The sequence below is a fragment of the Clupea harengus genome, chromosome 2 (genome assembly GCF_900700415.2).
Source record: "Clupea harengus chromosome 2, Ch_v2.0.2, whole genome shotgun sequence".
Classification (NCBI taxonomy): domain Eukaryota; kingdom Metazoa; phylum Chordata; class Actinopteri; order Clupeiformes; family Clupeidae; genus Clupea; species Clupea harengus.
In genome coordinates this window covers 10664302-10681875 of record NC_045153.1, presented here as the reverse complement: position 1 = coordinate 10681875, position 17574 = coordinate 10664302, and the positions used below count along the sequence as shown (strand labels likewise).

At 39.4% G+C, this 17574-nt stretch overlaps 1 protein-coding gene and 1 long non-coding RNA gene across 4 annotated transcripts; both read right to left on the bottom strand.

Annotated features, from left to right (window-relative positions):
• Positions 1-1834: 1834 nt before the first annotated feature.
• On the bottom strand, positions 1835-16763 carry LOC105898259 (SLAM family member 8-like). 2 transcript variants are annotated; one of them, XM_042709767.1, is made up of 10 exons: positions 16475-16763; positions 15635-15931; positions 5032-5277; positions 4643-4729; positions 4492-4536; positions 3896-3976; positions 3506-3586; positions 2584-2661; positions 2235-2315; positions 1835-1925 (listed from the first exon to the last, which is right to left on the bottom strand). In XM_042709767.1, exons 1-10 carry the CDS (start codon positions 16530-16532, stop codon positions 1900-1902), a joined length of 1080 nt encoding a protein of 359 aa, XP_042565701.1. In that variant the 5' UTR covers positions 16533-16763; the 3' UTR covers positions 1835-1899. The 2 variants fall into 2 exon arrangements, with proteins under 2 accessions (XP_042565701.1, XP_042565702.1); XM_042709768.1 differs by lacking the exons at positions 15635-15931; positions 16475-16763 and adding an exon at positions 5719-5988.
• Positions 10230-14588, bottom strand: LOC116224019. Of its 2 annotated transcripts, none has more exons than XR_004165379.2 (6): positions 14488-14588; positions 14233-14277; positions 13808-13900; positions 12862-12939; positions 12234-12387; positions 10230-11747 (listed from the first exon to the last, which is right to left on the bottom strand). It is a non-coding gene; the product is annotated as an uncharacterized LOC116224019 (long non-coding RNA). The 2 variants fall into 2 exon arrangements; XR_004165381.2 differs by having other exon boundaries at positions 10231-11747; positions 12307-12387; positions 14488-14560.
• Positions 16764-17574: the final 811 nt, after the last annotated feature.

Genomic DNA, 17574 nt, shown 5'->3' with positions numbered 1-17574 from the left:
CCATCTTAGACGTAGAAAAGGACGTGTCTCTACGTCTGGTTCTAGTTCGCGTAAGTACATTTCCTTGTGGCAATACTGGAGTACTGCAGGAATTCGGAACTCTCCGAGCGCCGACACGCAGTCACCACTACCGTCACCATTAGGGCTAATGGTAAAAGGCCAAATGAATGTATCGCTCAATAAAATCAATTAAACAATTTGAATAATTCTGCTGTTATTACTGAATCAACTCAGAATCAGGGGTATCAATCGTAACGACATGTTTTGGCCAAAATCTAGACCCACTTGAGCTAATTAGTTCATTTAAATGTTTAGGCCACCTTACAATAAGGAACAGATAGAAGGTTCCAATACCAGCACTGTCAACCCATTTTGATCACAGAGAGGTGAAAGAGGCTATGTTGTTGTTGTTGTTTGTAGTTCCTTTAACCCAAGTCACTTTGGATAAGCGTGACAGCAAAAACATGAAATATAGTAGATGTGAGTTTGCATGCAAAGCTCAATGAAGCTTGAACTATGTTCACGCTCCTCACTTCTTCTAGGCTTTCCATCATGTATCTGTACAAAATACATCATATTTGAAGAAATAACATCCCACTTGTTTCACACATATACTTTATATATTCATGTTTGTTTTTAATTCTAAAAAAAACACTTCAATACAGAGAATACTTTACTGTGTGCAAATATATTTATGACACTGTAACACCGTCTAAATGTGGACAATGGCACAACAGCAGCAGAAACCAAATACTTCGTGGTGGTGTCTACTGCAGTGGTCAAAATAAAGATCAGTCACAAATCAGTCTCATAAATCCATCTAATATATCACTCATAAAATATATTACACAAATATATTATCTATTTGGAACCTAATAATTAAATTAATTACTAAAATTATCTTCTTAATAGCAAGTAAAGGTTGAAGGTCTTAGGAGTTCTGAATAAAAGAGGTTGGCAGCATTCATTCTTGTGCAACATTAAATAGACTAGCGTATATAAATAAATCAAAGCATTTATTTACACAATGATCAGTAATAAAACACACATCTGTGTGATTACAGTACAAAGTCAGAAGAGGGAAATGATTATTAATGCATGCATGACCCTGTGTCTCTACCCTGAATATATACAGTATATGTGTGAACAAAACAAAGTATTAGTTAATTAGTTTAATTAGTAATGCATGCAAGACCCTGTGTCCATACCCTGAATATATATACAGTATATGTGTGAACAAAACAAAGTATTAGTTAAATGGTTATATGGTTTAATTAGTAATGCATGCAAGACCCTGTGTCCATACCCTGAATATATACAGTACATCCCAACAGGCACGTTCGGTGAACATAACAAATTGTAAATATATGCACAATGGCAAAGGTGAAACAGTCTTATGCTTAGCCAGGTAGTGAGTATGCTAGGGTAGCTGTAAATGCCCAGTCATACTGGAGAGTCCTCAGGAAAATGGGTTGCACTGGCGGATCTGATGTTGGTGAGCCAAACTGAAGAAAGCGTGTAGATGAAGATGGTCCATTAAACCATGCTGGAGAAAACAGACACGGATGTGGGAAGTGCTCTAGAGTTGGTATTTATGGTGTGTACACATGAGTCGATTATTCAGACACACACACACACACACACACACACACACACACACACACACACACACACACACACACACACACACACACTTCTTGTCACCTTTATTGTTATTACAATACAAAACAAACAGTGCAATGGTCTAAGAAGTTTAAGAAAGTATATACAAGGCGGAATGGCTATATACAGGTCTTGGATGGAGGGCAGGTTGGCACCAATGATCTTTCCTGCAGACCTGACTGTCCGCTGGAGTCTGTTCCTATCCAGTTTGGTGGCCGATCCAAACCAGACCGTTCTCTACTGTGGCATCAGTTCTGCTCCCACTGTATTATGCAACACACACAATTACAACAACTAGTAAAGCCTGAGTAAAATACACTGCATGAGATCCCAGCTTGACATGTTCGATAATAGTGAAAAATGTTCTGGTATATCTAACACATGTGTACACACACACACACACACACACTCCTCAGTACAATATCCTTTTTATGTGGAACTGAAGAATGACCCGTACAGACGTACAATGGTTCCATGCACAATAATGAAGGGAGGACCAGCACATACTGTAGACACCAACAGGTGTATTAGGCACCATTTTGAGAGGGCTTTTAACTCAGTAGAGATCTTACCATGCAGATTAATTACCACTTCATGTGATGCGTCACCATTCTCTGCATTTGTAGCATGCCCATGGACACTATTTGATGCGTCTGGATGTATAAAAAAGGTTGTTCAACATATTTTAATGGCGATATCCCCACAACCAGGACACCCCTCAGACAGCCATCCCCCCAACAAACACTTTGTTGTTAGATTTTGTTTTGTTTTAGATTGTTAATGGTGGGACTGTTAAAATCAATATACTTGGAGAGGTACATTTGAGTTGAAATGGCACATGCCATAGAGGATCAGTACATTACAGTTAGATTACAGTTAACCATAAGAAATATTGCAGTTCTCACACAGAAGATAACCTACCGTCAGTCTGGATGGTTGCTTCACTGCACGTTCCATTTGGTAATTCAGCAACAGTCCCATTATTAATGACTGATAGCTCTGAAACACAAACCTCTGTTTAGCTGCAATCTTCCAACAATCAAATAATGTACACTCACATAAACACACACACACACACACACACACACACACACACACACACACACACACACACACACACACACACACACACACACACACACACACACACACACACACACACACACACACAGTGCTGTGCAAAGGTTTTTGGCACTTTAGTTCTTTCACAAAACAATTGTCTTAGACAGTTATTTTCTATTCTTATTAGTATTAGTGTGTCAATAAGAAATATCATATTTGCTATTTTCAAACACCCGTTGAGTATTCCAGTCAGACATTTATTTGCCATTAAAGAACAAAAGTAACAGACCACATTGCAGATTAAAAAACTAAAGACCATCAGCCAGAACTGGCAGAAACCAGTGTAATTTGGGATTACATGAATTGCAGGAAAGACAGTCTAAATCCACTGAAGAGCTTGAGAACTCTGTGGCAAATTCTCCGAAATGCTTGAAACAATCTACCTGCAAGTACCTTAAAAACTGTATTACCTACAGGCAGGAAGTATACCTACAGGCAAGAAGTATACCTACAGGCAAATGGATGATGTCTTGAAGACCAAGGGATTTTGTACCAAATATCGATTTGATTTTGTTTGTTCTTTTTTGTTTACTACACATTGTATGTTGTTATTTGATAAGTAAAAACTATTCATGTCATTATTTTTGGAAGCATCCTCACATTACAGCATTTTTTCCACAAGTGGCTAAAACCTTTACAAGGTACTGTATATACCAGCAGACACCAACAGGTATATTAGGCACCATTTTGAGAGGGCTTTTTAACACAGTTGAGATCTTACCATCCAGATTAATTGACACTTCATGTGATGCATCACCATTCTCTGCATGTGTAGCATGCCAATGGACTCTATTTGATGCACCTGGATATACAAAAAAAGGTTGTTCAACATATTTTTGTTGCGATAGTGTCAAAATAACAAGTGGCTAAAGCTTTTGGATGGTACTGTACAAACACAAACAAATACCTAGTCAGTCATTCATTCACAGACAAACATGCATACTTAAGGTTATATTCTTGTAAAGAGAAATTAAAGTTAAAATTCTGTTAACCAGACGGTGACAATGTTTACATGAATACAAATATTCTGAACACTCATCTGTAAATATGCCACTAAACGAGTATCCATGGCAATTGTAATCATCAGACTTGGCTGTGGTTGGAGTCTTACCATTTCTCTGGCCGAGGAGTTTTTGTGATAGCTCAATATGTTCTACAGTGTTGTCATTGTTCCTCATAGGGATTGACCTCTCTGTGGAAATATGCAAACAACATTGTGGTAGAAACACTAAACAAAATGTACAACTATTTTCCTGTAGTAGCTCAGGGTGCTCTATCTTTTAAAGGGTAAAGCTCGGGAAACAAGTTGAGAGTAAACATGCCGTTACTCAGGAGTATTTCCTGATATATTATGTAGACTTCACTGCACAAACAGAAGAGAGAGAAAAAGAAAACATCGGAAGTAGTGATTAAATAAAATATGTACAATATGTGACGAACACAAATGTATCAAACTAAATTCCTCTTAAGCAACATTTTGATTTGATTTTAACAGTGCGGATCTTACCGTCTGCCTAGATGGGTATTTCCTGTACATTAGCAACATCACCATTCATGACGCTTAATGACTCAGCCAAAGCTAAAACTTCAATGGCGGTAAAGTAAAACGAAACATGGTTGTGTCTACTTTCTGTTCTATTGTATAACACCCTGTGAGTTATTATTACAGTTGTGAAAGTGTTTCATTGAAGTGAAGGGTATGCTCACCTTCAGTTTCCGGTGATGACTGTCCAGTTTTTAGATCCAATTTACCTGAAGTCACAAAAACCAAAAATTCTAAAGCATACATGTACATGCCATACATATGGGAGTGAGTGTGAGTGAGTTGAAAGACCAGTGGAATAAGATTTAAGTTTACCAGTCTTCCTTTTCCTACAGTAGTAGCTCCCAATCCCAATCAAGACAAGAACAACAAGAACAGCAGAACCAATTCCAAGGATTATTTCTGCAAAGGGAAACACACAGAGTAGTTTTACACATTGTACTTAATACCGTAAATATGAAGCTGCAAACCTAAGAATTTTAATTCTCAACTTACTTAACACTATTTTCTGTTTTGTCATTCACACACATATATATGCACACATTCACTAGTCAAGACACACAAACATAGATATTACACACATGGACATGAACCCACACCCTAGAATACATCTGCTGGAAAGTTATTAAATCTTGGTGTGTGACAAAGAAAATAAGCCACATCCTTTTCTGTGAAGCCTCTGTCAGTTCACCCAGTACACTTACCATAAGCAATCCTGCCTGGCACAGTGAAAGTTTCAATCTTCCAGCTCACTGGATTACTGATATTACAGGTGTAGGTAACATCCTGGTCTTCAGCTCTGTTCTCCACAGTCCACACAGGCCCATCCTTCCTCTCACCCCTGCTATCTGTCCAGGTGTACTGAGAGTGCTCGTCCTCCGTTGCCTTACAGGTCAGGGTGCAGCTGCTGGGGTTGCAGACTTGAGTAATGTTAGGCTGAGAAACAGCATCTGTTGTGTGACACAAAGAGAATAAGCCAAACTATCCATTTGCGTCAATAAAACAAGCATACTCTGTCCATTACGGCCACCCACGTTAGCTTTGGGCCAATAGAAACTCTGATATCATTGTGACACGTTATGCCAATCTGTCATGAATCACTCACTTCACAACTAAATGTTTCAGCTGCTGCTGATTAGCTTGGCTTATTAGCCAGCTAGCTAACGAGCATGGAGAAATATTTGATATATCCCTATGAAGTGAACCTTACAAAATGTCCCCCCCCCCTCCACAAGCATTTAGACTTAACCATCACACAGATACAAACACATGGACATGTTATGCATCACATTAAAGCAATGCTTTGTTTATAGTTTACTTTTACCACATTTAAAGACTAAAGCTGTTTGGCTGATCAACGCAAGGGGAAAACAAACTCAGCAATGACTCACCAGTTACAGTGACCTGATAGATCACTTTGTTGTCATTATTTATTTTAAATGCATAAAAGCCACTCCAATTTGATTTGAGATCTGAGATGGTTAGAGACAACGTTTGCTTGTCAAACTCTGTGTTTAGAAAGAGGCATTTTGTTTGTTGCTCTTCTTCATCCCAATGTGCAATGATTGTGTTATTGTGTGCCCACTGAATGACCTCCTCGTGTACATTTGGTACTTCTGCTTGAAGAGTGATGGATTGTCCTGTCATTCCACACACAGGAACCGCATCTGTAGGATGAGAGTGAAATTGAAGATGATTCATTACATAAAGTATATAGATGAATACCCACCAGTAAACATGTTAACACTTACCAATGTTTTGTTATTTCATTCCACATTACCTTTTCTACGATATATTTAATAACTTCAAATAAAAGTTATTATTATCTGGTTTCTCTGTGAGTTATGTTGAAAGCCACAAAAGCCTTGGCTTAAAAGGGTAAGATGAAGAAAGTCACAACTTAAAGCCACCTTCCTTAACTTTGGTAGGGACAGATTCAAGTACGCTATGGATTCAAGAAACAAAAATAATTTGTTGTTTTTACCTTGAGATGCTAGGGTGCCAGCCAGAAGACAGAGAATTCCAGCTCCAATAGGGAGCATGATCCCTGTTAGAACAAGTTAATTGCAGTCACTGTGTCATACAAAAAGAGGCACAGATAACTCACATCTACCTAAATTCCTGTTAATATTTCAGGCTTGCAGTCCAACTACAATTCTAACTCTTCAATATATTCTTTCCATAGATGCTATCTACACTGTGATTTTTACCTCCATCACAAGCAAACAGAGAGAAAGGAAGAAATAATTAATATTCCCCTAAATTATACACCTGCTGGGAAAAAAAACTGCTTTGAAAACATTGCTTAATCAGCTATACAAGTTAAGCTTTTTAATTGGCTGATGTTCAAGATGAATAAACATTGAGCAAAATTTCAGTTCAGGTCAACGTAGTCGTAAATGTGGCATCGGCCTACTGTTCCTAATACTGAATAAGTACAGAATCGGGGGTATTGAGCGTATCAATAGTAAAAACATATTTCGGCCAAAATACTTAAGCTAAAGACTTCCTGCATGTTTCAGTGTTAAAAGCCAACGTACTGTAAGGAAAAAAGTTAAGGGTTCAAAATGATCAGGGTTTTGATCATTTTGATCACAGAAAGATGAAATCAATTGTATTATTGTTATTATTATTATTTGAGCCACTTGGTTTCATAACAGAGCAATGTAAGGCTCTAAATTGCAGACTGAGAATCTTTGGACTGTAAAACACAGATGGCCTTCTAGTTACAATAACTCATTAGGTGTGGGTCAGTTGTTAACAGATGATGTCTCTAAAAACATGCCAGAACTGCATTGTTCCACTAAGTTGACTTTTCCCACACCCCTGCTGATGTTTTTATCTCTATCCTCTGTCTCGTTCTCTCCCTGTGCTTTTCCACACAAGGGTTAAACTAATTCACGTTGTAGAAGTGTGACTACGCCCCAGTCGGGTACTACCATAGACATATAAAGGACTATATGTCTATGGGTACTACTCTCTGCCGGACTAGTAAATAGCTTATTTGCCGTCTTCCTTTGTCTTGTGTTGCACTTGTCTGATGTCTGACGGTGTTAGGAAAGTTGTTGACTCACTAGTTTGTCATAGTATCACAATTTCAACAGGTTTCGCAAGGTGTAGCCGCTAGCCTCTCGTTAGCGATTAGCAATTCCTCCACTGTGCTGCTTTAATAGCCAACATGAGGAATTTAAAATATTCATAACGTAGGTTACTGGCTTGGGAGGCAACCTTGTTGCAGTTGCGCTGTGATCAAGAATGCAAAAACCAAATCAACGTCGTCAGAATCACCTAACCTGGCTACAATTCCCTCCGTGCACTGCTGCTGATATTGTACAATAACCGCTTCCACAACGTGAATAAACAGCTGATTGTCAATGAACAAAACACATACCAGGTAGACGTGACTGCACGAGAAACTCCGAGGAAGCGAAACTAGCTGCTTGTGGAAGATCCCAAACAATTCTTCCAGAAAGGCGATGCTGGTGACTTTCGCGGGTGCAATATTAAAAGGATCAACGTCAGGTAGCCTACGCCACACAAGTGAGAGCGGCGGTTCAGAGGCAGGTGAGCTGGGAGATGTAGTTTGCTTTGGGCAGCAGATGAGCTGGGAGATGTGAAATTAAAGAGACAGCGTATGACAGCATTCGTGTAGCATATGTGGCCGTGCTGCCCAAAAGCAAACTACAGCTCCCAGCTTACCTGCCTCTGAACTGCTCCTCTCAGGAGAGGGAGTTTAAGTTATCTGACTTGCGCAGGCATACTTGGCGTGAAAGTATAAGCGGAGCATCTGTTTTATAAGTATTTACTAATTACATGGGCACTGGCTATATCCATCCGTCCTGCACAGAATACCAGTGAACTAACGACATACACGCAGCAGGTATGAGAAACCGTTACACCAATGCTATTACCGTAATACATTGATAAGAGCGTTATCCATAATGATAGTTTAACAGAGTTAAATCTTTAACTGGCATGTGGCAGACGTGGCAAAAAGTTTTGAGAATGACACAAATATACATTTTTACAAAGTGTACTGCTTCAGTGTATTTAGATATTTTTGTCAGATGTAGCTATGGTCACGTGCCGGCTCAATGCACGAAACATAAAGGGGAGGCCACGCAGAATTTATGATAATAATAATAATCCGTTATTTATTAAGGGTTACAAATATATATTTATCTATTAATTATAGGCAAACGTGTGGCGAATGTCAGTGTTGTGAAGAGAAACAAAAGATGTAATGTAAAGTCAGTTAAATGGTTATATAAACAAACGACGACGATAATCCAAAACCAACGCGTATCCCAAAGCCAATCTCTATCCAAATCCAACGACCAATCTAACGCTCTCCCGACTGCCCTCTGATCAGCGCTTTTGTAGCCCAGCCAATCACCCATACACCTGGTTCCAATTACCTGTTATAAAGACAGATAGAGAACAGGCATGCAAATATCATGGGGCGGGGCCTAGACCCGCCAGGGTCGTAACACTATGAAATACTGAAGTATAATTAAGAGCATTTAATAAGTGTCAAAGGCCTTATGGCAAGGTGCCCCATCATGCTGGAAATGACATTGTTCATCACCAAACTGTTCCTGGATGGTTGGGAGAAGCTGCTCTCGGAGGATGTGTTAGTACCATTCTTTATTCATGGCTATGTTCTTAGGCAAAATTGTGAGTGATCCCACTCCCTTGGCTCAGAAGCAACCCCACACATGAATGGTTTCAGGGTGCTTTACTGTTGGCTTGACACAGGACTGATGGTAGCGCTCACCTTGTCTTCTCCGGACAAGCTTATTTGAGCCCCAAACAATCGGAAAGGGGAGTCCTCAGAGAAAATTACTTTACCCCAGTCCTCAGCAGTCCAATCCCTGTACCTTTTGCAGAATATTAGTCTGTCCCTAATGGTTTTCCTGGAGAGAAGTGGCTTCTTTGCTGCCCTTCTTGACACCAGGCCATCCTCCAAAAGTCTTCGCCTCACTGTGCGTGCATATGCATTCACACCTGCCTGCTGCCATCATTTGTACATTTGTACATTTAGTCATTTAGCAGACGCTTTTATCCAAAGCGACTTACATATGTGTGACTTACAATGTATACACATTTTACATTTTACATTTACACTGATGGCACACTGCACATCAGGAGCAATTAGGGGTTCAGTGTCTTGCTCAAGGACGCTTCGACAGGGAATCGAACTAGCAACCTTCTGATTGCTGCCATTCCTGAGCAAGCTCTGTACTGGTGGTGCCCTGATCCCGCAGCTGAATCAACTTTAGGAGACTGTCCTGGCGCTTGCTGGACCAACACATCCTCCGAGAGCAACTTCTCCCAACCATCCAGGAACAGTTTGGTGATGAACAATGCCTTTTCCAGCATGATGGGGCACCTTGCCATAAGGCAAAAGTGATAACTAAGTGACTCGGGGAACAAAACATCAATATTTTAGGGGCCATGGCCAGGAAACTCCCCAGACCTTAATCCCATTGAGAACTTGTGGTCAATCCTCAAGAGGAGGGTGGACAAACAAAAACCCACAAACTCCATGCATTGATAATGCAAGAATGGGCTGCCATCAGTCAGGATGTGGCCCAGAAGTTAATTGACAGCATGCCAGGGCGGATTGCAGAGGTCTTGAAAAAGAAGGGTCAACACTGCAAATATTGACTCTTTGCATCCACTTCATGTTATTGTCAATAAAAGCCTTTGACACTTATTAAATGCTCTTAATTATACTTCAGTCTTTCATAGTTACATATGACAAAAATATCTAAAGACACTGAAGCAGCAAACTTTGTAAAAATTTATATTTGTGTCATTCTCAAAACTTTTGGCCACGACTGTACATGCCACTGGCAGGAGGCGGGACATGCCAGTGAGCCGCCAATCAGCAGCATCGACTGTTGACAGCCAATTGCACGAACGAATACTGAGCGAGAAGTGTTTACAGGATTAAAATACATTTCGTAGTTAAAATGTTATTTAGCTACAAGCTAATAAATGTTGTAGTAGACTGACCGTGTGGAGCAGACGTGTTATTAGTCTAACATGTAGACCTATAAGTTAATATCAAGTGTTTACAGGATTAAATTAAAGTTCATAGTCAAAATGTTATTTAGCTACAGGTTAATATATGTTGTGGTAGACCTACCGTGTATGTTAAAGTTTCAGTACGTATAAAGTTATAGTTTGATGAACGATAACAAGCTCCTTTTACAGTCATGTAGGCTATTGCTTTTACCGTGGTAAAGATCATTTCAGCCATACAATTCTCAATTTCATTGTCATACATTTATTACAAGAAAGAATAGAAAAGCCTTTATTGTCATCGTATTCGCATACAACGAAATTTGAAATTATGGAAGCACATTGACCATAACTACCTAAATAAAATTATTCATTTTTTTTACCATACTTTTGTGTATCCATGTTCTTATAGCAGGCCTTGCCACTTGTCAACACGCCTGGCTGGAAAGCCTCAAGGTTTCATGAAGCTTAATTTCACCATCACTAAAAAAAAAAAATGACTCAAAACAGGTAACAAGGTTCTCCGGAATAAGTCTTTGAACAGTTAATAACGTTCCCAGTAAAAGACTCACGCGCTCAAACTCACGCAACGTGCCCACATGGTGTCAAATCAATACTTAGCACAGCCATAGAACATCAGGAGGCTTATATGGGCAGGCAAACAAGGCTCAGGTGAACATAATGACAAGACACAAACATGTGACTGGCAAACGGGAACACTGAGGGCCCCATATGGACAATAGAGGTATTACAGTCCAAGAATACTGACAAGAACAACAATGGCAGAACAGCAGCAGAACAAATAACCACGTTTTGTCTTTACACACAAAGTGAAAGAAATTCTTCTACAACAGTGTCCAGTGTGGGATTCATTTTTCCTTCACAAAGTCTTCACAAACTGATGACCAGTTGAATGACAGCTTGTTAGCATAGTCACGCAACTGTTCAAGCCAGCTTGAAGAGCAGCTGCTAGTACCAACAGATACAGTTTCTAAACGCCAGTCAGTACTGTGTTAGTATTAGGATAACTTCATCAGCATATATTCTGATTTGACTGAAAGACTGACCCTTATAACACTATAAATAACTGAAAACAGAGCAGCCAAAAATACTGTTGCGACCAGCGTATTGTACTCTTTGGGGGAGACAATTGTAACAGGCTACCATCTAGTCTCAGGTTCGGCTAATAAATAAAATCCTTCAATAGTTGTTCCTGTATTGTCTCTGAATGTGATAATGTTGAATGTTGGAGAGTTGAAAAGACCAGCATGATCTTTGGAAAGCACCTAGATAACCTTCTGATACAAGAAGGATGAGTTGGCATCATCTGGGGTTTCCCCATTCTCCACGACCACCTCAGAGGTCTCAGGCTTTGGCACTTCCTCTTTAGCTGGAGAAAACATACGTGCATACACACACACACACACACACACACACAGACACACACACACACACATCATTATTTTAGGTTACTAATAAAACAGTGCTTTCAGTGCTGCTCAGCTTTGTAACATCATCATTGTGATCATAGTATCTCAACAGATCATCAGGTTAGACCGACCATCTCATACATCACCATTTCTACCTTTTTAACACTACCTCTAAAAAGTGACATATTAACGCAAAATCATCAAGTAGTTTGGATTTCTACTTCACACATACTGTTAGTATCTTCTTATGTGTTGTGGTAAAGTGTAAGATGTGAGAAGTGCTCGAGTACAGAAATACATGCATTACACACACACAAATAGACATATACGCACACAAATGCACATAGACCCACACACAAACACACATTCATACACCTACAAACACAAACAAATAGATATACTATACACACACACACACAAACAAATACACACACACACACACACACCTTTCTTATCATGTTTAGTGGAGCAATAGTGATCTGAAGGGCTATGATGTGGCTGATACGATGGGTGTCTTACTGTCTTGCGGAGAAGTGAGGTCTGGGGTCACATCACCGTTCTCTCCTGTGGCATCAGTTCTGTTCCCACTGCATGATATCCCTGGGAAAACACGGTAGACACATCTAGTTAGAGCAGCCATTTACGGTCATTGTGTGTTCTTCACACAAGACAGACTGTGTAAGATGAGGGTGAGCTGGTTCTACGGTAGTGAATAAACAAACAAAATATGCTGACTAGAAAATACATTAATTTGTGACAGTAGACTGACAGTAGAGTGACTCAAACACAGGTTTGTTTTGTTTACATGCTAGATGAACTGTGATTAAAAGGATTGACATGTTCGATAATAGTGAAACATTTTTCTGGTATATCTAACACATGTGTCAACACACACACACACACACACACACACACACACACACACACACACACACACACACACACACACACACACACACACACACACACACACTCAAACTCCGCAGTACAATATCCTTTTTATGTGGCACTGAAGAATGACCCATACAGATTACCATAAGAAATATTGCAGTTCTCACACAGAAGATAACCTACCGTCAGTCTGGAAGGTAGCTTCACTGCACATGCTATTTGGTAATTCAGCAACAGTCCCATTATTAATGTCTGATGACCCTGAAACACAAACATCTGTTTAGCTGCAATCTTCCAACAATCAAATAATGTACACTCACATAAAAACACCCACACACAGTGCTGTGCAAAGGTTTTTGGCACTTTAGTTCTTTCACAAAACAATTGTCTTAGACAGTTATTTTCTATTCTTATTAGCATTAGTGTGTCAATAAGTAATATCATATTTGATATTTTCAAACACCCGTTGAGTATTCCAGTCAGACATGTATTTGCCGTTAAAGAACAAAAGTAACAGACCACATTGCAGATTAAAAAACTAAAGACCATCAGCCAGAACTGGCAGAAACCAGTGTAATTTGGGATTACATGAAATGCAGGAATCAAGACAGTCTAAATCCACTGAAGAACTGGAGAACTCTGTGGCAAGTTCTCCGAAATGCTTGAAACAATCTACCTGCAAGTAGCCTAAAGACTGTATTACTTACAGGCAAGTATACCTACAGGCACATTGATGCTGTGTTGAAGACAAAGGGAGGTTGCACCAAATATTGATTTGATTTTGTTTGTTTGTTTTGCTTACTACACATCGTATGTTTTATTTGATATGTTCATATTCATGTCATTATTTTTGGAAGCATCCTCACATTACAGCATTTTTTCCACAAGTGGCTATAACTTTTGCAAGGTACTGTATATACAAACACAAACAAATACCTAGTCATTAACAGAGAAATATGCATACTTAAGGTTATATTCCTCTAATGTAAAGAGAAATGAAAGGATACATTCTGTTAACCAGATGGTGACAATGTTTACATGAATACAAATATTCTGAACACTCATCTTTTGGTAATTATGCAACTAAACGAGTATCCACGATCGCATTTGGCTGTGGTTGAAGTCTTACCATTTGTCTGGCTAAGTAGTTCTTGTGTATTTTCTTCCACGTCGTCATTCTTCTTCATACGGATTGACTCCCCTGGTACATTTTCTGGTATATCTAACACATGTGTGTACACACACACACACACACACACACAGACACACATGCACACACACACACGCACACACACACACGCACACATGCACACACACACACACGCACACATGCACACACGCACACATGCACACACACACACAAACACACACACACACACACACACACACACAAACTCAGTACAATATCCTTTTTATACAGACATACAATGCACAATAATGAATGGAGGACCAGCACATACTGTAGATGCCAAGAGTAATAAAACATGGATGTGATAACACCCATGTGAGTTATTATTACAGTTGTCAAAGTGTTTAATGACAGCTTATGCTCACCTCCAGTTTCTGATGATGACCGTCCAGTTTTTAGATCACACTTACCTGAAGTCACAAAAGAAAACAATTCATTCTAAACCATACGTGTACATGCCATGAATATGTGAATGTGGTTGATGGGAGCTTGTTTGTGTGTGTGTGTGTGTGTGTTTCTCTCTCTGTGTGTGTGTGTGTGAGAGAGAGAGAGAGAAAGAGAGAGCGCGAGAGAGAGAGAGAGCACCCTGGAAAGCCCAGTGGAATAAGATGATATCTTACCAGATTTCCTTTTCCTACAGCAGTAGATCCCAATCCCAATCAAGAAAAAAACAACAACAACAACAGCAGAAATACCAAAGATTATTTCTGCAAAGGAAAACACAGAAAGAGTAGTTTTACGCATACAGTAAACAGTACATTTAAACAGTAATTTATATTGCATATCGTAAATATGAAGCTGCAAACCTAACATTTTTATTTTAATACTTTAATTCTCAAATTACTTAATACTAAGATATATCATAAATAAAATGTCTGATTGTGGTGCCATTGCACTATTTTCTGATTTGTCATTCACACACCTATAAAACACACACACACACACACACACACACACACACACACACACACACACACACACACACACACACACACACACACACACACACACACACACACACACACACACACACACACACACACACACACACACACACACACACACACACACACACACACACATTCACTATTCAAGACACGCAAACACAGATATACACACATGGATATGAACCCACACCCTAGAATACATCCACTGTCAGTTCACACCCAGTACACTTACCATAAGCAATCTTGCCTGGCACAGTGAAAGTTTCAATCTTCCAGCTCACTGGATTACTGACATTACAGGTGTAGGTCACACCCTGGTCTTCAGCTCTGTTCTCCACAGTCCACACAGGCCCATCCTTCCTCTCACCCCTGCTATCTGTCCAGGTGTACTGAGAGTGCTCGTCCTCAGTTGCCTTACAGGACAAGGTGCAGCTGCTGGAGTTGCAGACTGGAACAATGTGAGGCTTATAAACAGCATCTGTTAAAGGATGAGGATATCACTATATCACGTACTTCCATAATGATACCTGATGCATGTGTTTTACTGTCTGGTAAGGGGTAACACATCATCATTTGAAAAAAAATACTGTATCATTAAAGCAGTTATATTTAATCCTAAGGGTTTGTGTAAGCAGTAAGACAACATTTTGGAAATGACACATGAGCATATGAGGGTGTCAGACGTTTCAGGCCATACAAAACAAATATATATATTAATATAAAACTTGACATGACTTCCTTATCTATTATGATATTTTGGACACATCTTTTGAACAGAAATGATCTTCTTTCAACCTAAACCGTTTCCAGTAGCACTCACCAAGTACAGTTAAGGTCACAAACTGAGTTGGGTCCTTGTTGTTCACCTCAGCTGAATATTTCCCACTGAAATGTGTCTGGAGGTTTGAGATGTTCAAGGCCCAGGTTTGCATATCCAGTGTGGTGACAGATTTAAATATGTCATAATAGGTTGGCGCATCATCTCCCTCATACCAGTCTGCAGCTTTGTCCTTGTTGTGTTTCCAGGTAATTGCGTAAACATTGGTGTCTTTTGTCACTTGCGCTGCCGAGATCTCAACAGATCCATTTATGATGCCATATACGTCACCTGAAAAGACTGAGGAAATGTTTGGGGTAGACAGAGGATGGAAATAAACACTTTTCACATAATCAACAGATGGTACAAGACTTTCTGAGTTCAGTGCAAACATTTACTGTCTCGGGAGTTATAAAAGCTTTCCCACCTCCATCCAAAAAATTTAATTCACCAGTTACCACGAAGTTCATGATTATGATAAATTAAACAAGGTTATTAAGGTTTTGACTACACACAGAAATACATGGGTTCAACCTGCTTGAAATTTGAGCTGTCATAGCTCAAACAAATATAAGCAGTTTGGCTACAACTTCCCCAAACAGTGATGGCGATGCACTCCGGACAAGAAATAACTTTCCTAACCACCCTGAGTTAAAGTAAAGTTGATGATTCTGAGGTTAAAAACAAGAATGATCTGGAACATCTGCTTCTAGTGTTTCTTTGAGATCGACCTGCTTGCACTTCATGGATCACAAAGACCTTTCAAACAAAAGAAAATCTACTTTTAAAACTTTTTGAAGCGATTCAAGAAAAGAAAAAGAGAAACAATATTGCTAAGCTTACCTGATGTCACTGATGTGAAAATCAGAAGACTTGTTATGGCACGTTGTATTGCAGCCATTTGTAGCCGGGTGACTCTTCCCTATCCTTTTCACACTCATGTAGCCGTCAGGGGAAAAAAAAGAAAGGAGGAAGGGTAAGGAGTTATATGCTTCCTATTACGTCATCACACACTGTCAGAAGGAGGAGGTTCCATTTCTGAGTGTAACAGAATAGACGTGAGACTTCTGAGGAACAGGGAACTGAAAAAAAGCATTCTGACAAAACCTCAAGTATACCAACTGGACAAATTACAGTAATCGTAACCTCCCTGCAGACCAAAGGTTGACTAGCCGTTTTTCTAGCAACAGGTTGTGTCCCTAAAAGGCCTGTTTTTCAACCGTTCACATCATTAGATGTGCATTCTGACCTCAAGCTAGCTCTTATAAGGATCAGTACTTTTGGGGTTTAAAAAAAAAATATGCTGACTCAAAAAAGGCCAAAAGCCAGAAATAGACAGTCCTATACAATGTGCATTCATTGAAAGAACACTAGCTCCCTCTATTGTACATCGCTTGCAATTCTTTCATATGGCCCTTATAAATATCACAGAGCCCTAAGAAGTCTGCCCTCTCCACAGTTTGTAAAAATCATACTTATTTCCCATTCACCACAGCATAGAAAATGTATCAGGTACTTCAACAATGGTGGGAAAGTTATAATTGCAGTACCATATCATATTAAAATATTCCAGTAATATAGGCCTACCGTTTACATAGTATAGATCTCATCAGAAAACTAGGAGCTTAGCCAGATGTTACAGTTTTTCTCAATTGTATACACACAAAAACTGGAACTTATGACACAATGACCACAACCTGTAACTCATAAACACAATTATCTGCTTTAGACCCAAATGTCAATTGTAAACACACTTTCTTCAAAACACTACACACAATCTTCATCTATTTTGCACACTTCATCAGTGCCAAATCTCCTTGTATTCAGACAGAATACACTGCCATTCAAATGGCAAAACTTCCATTTCCAAGGCTGTTGTGCAATTTGGAATCAAAGCTTTAGCAATATAAGGGCCACAGGTGAGCTCCTGGTTTGGAGAACAA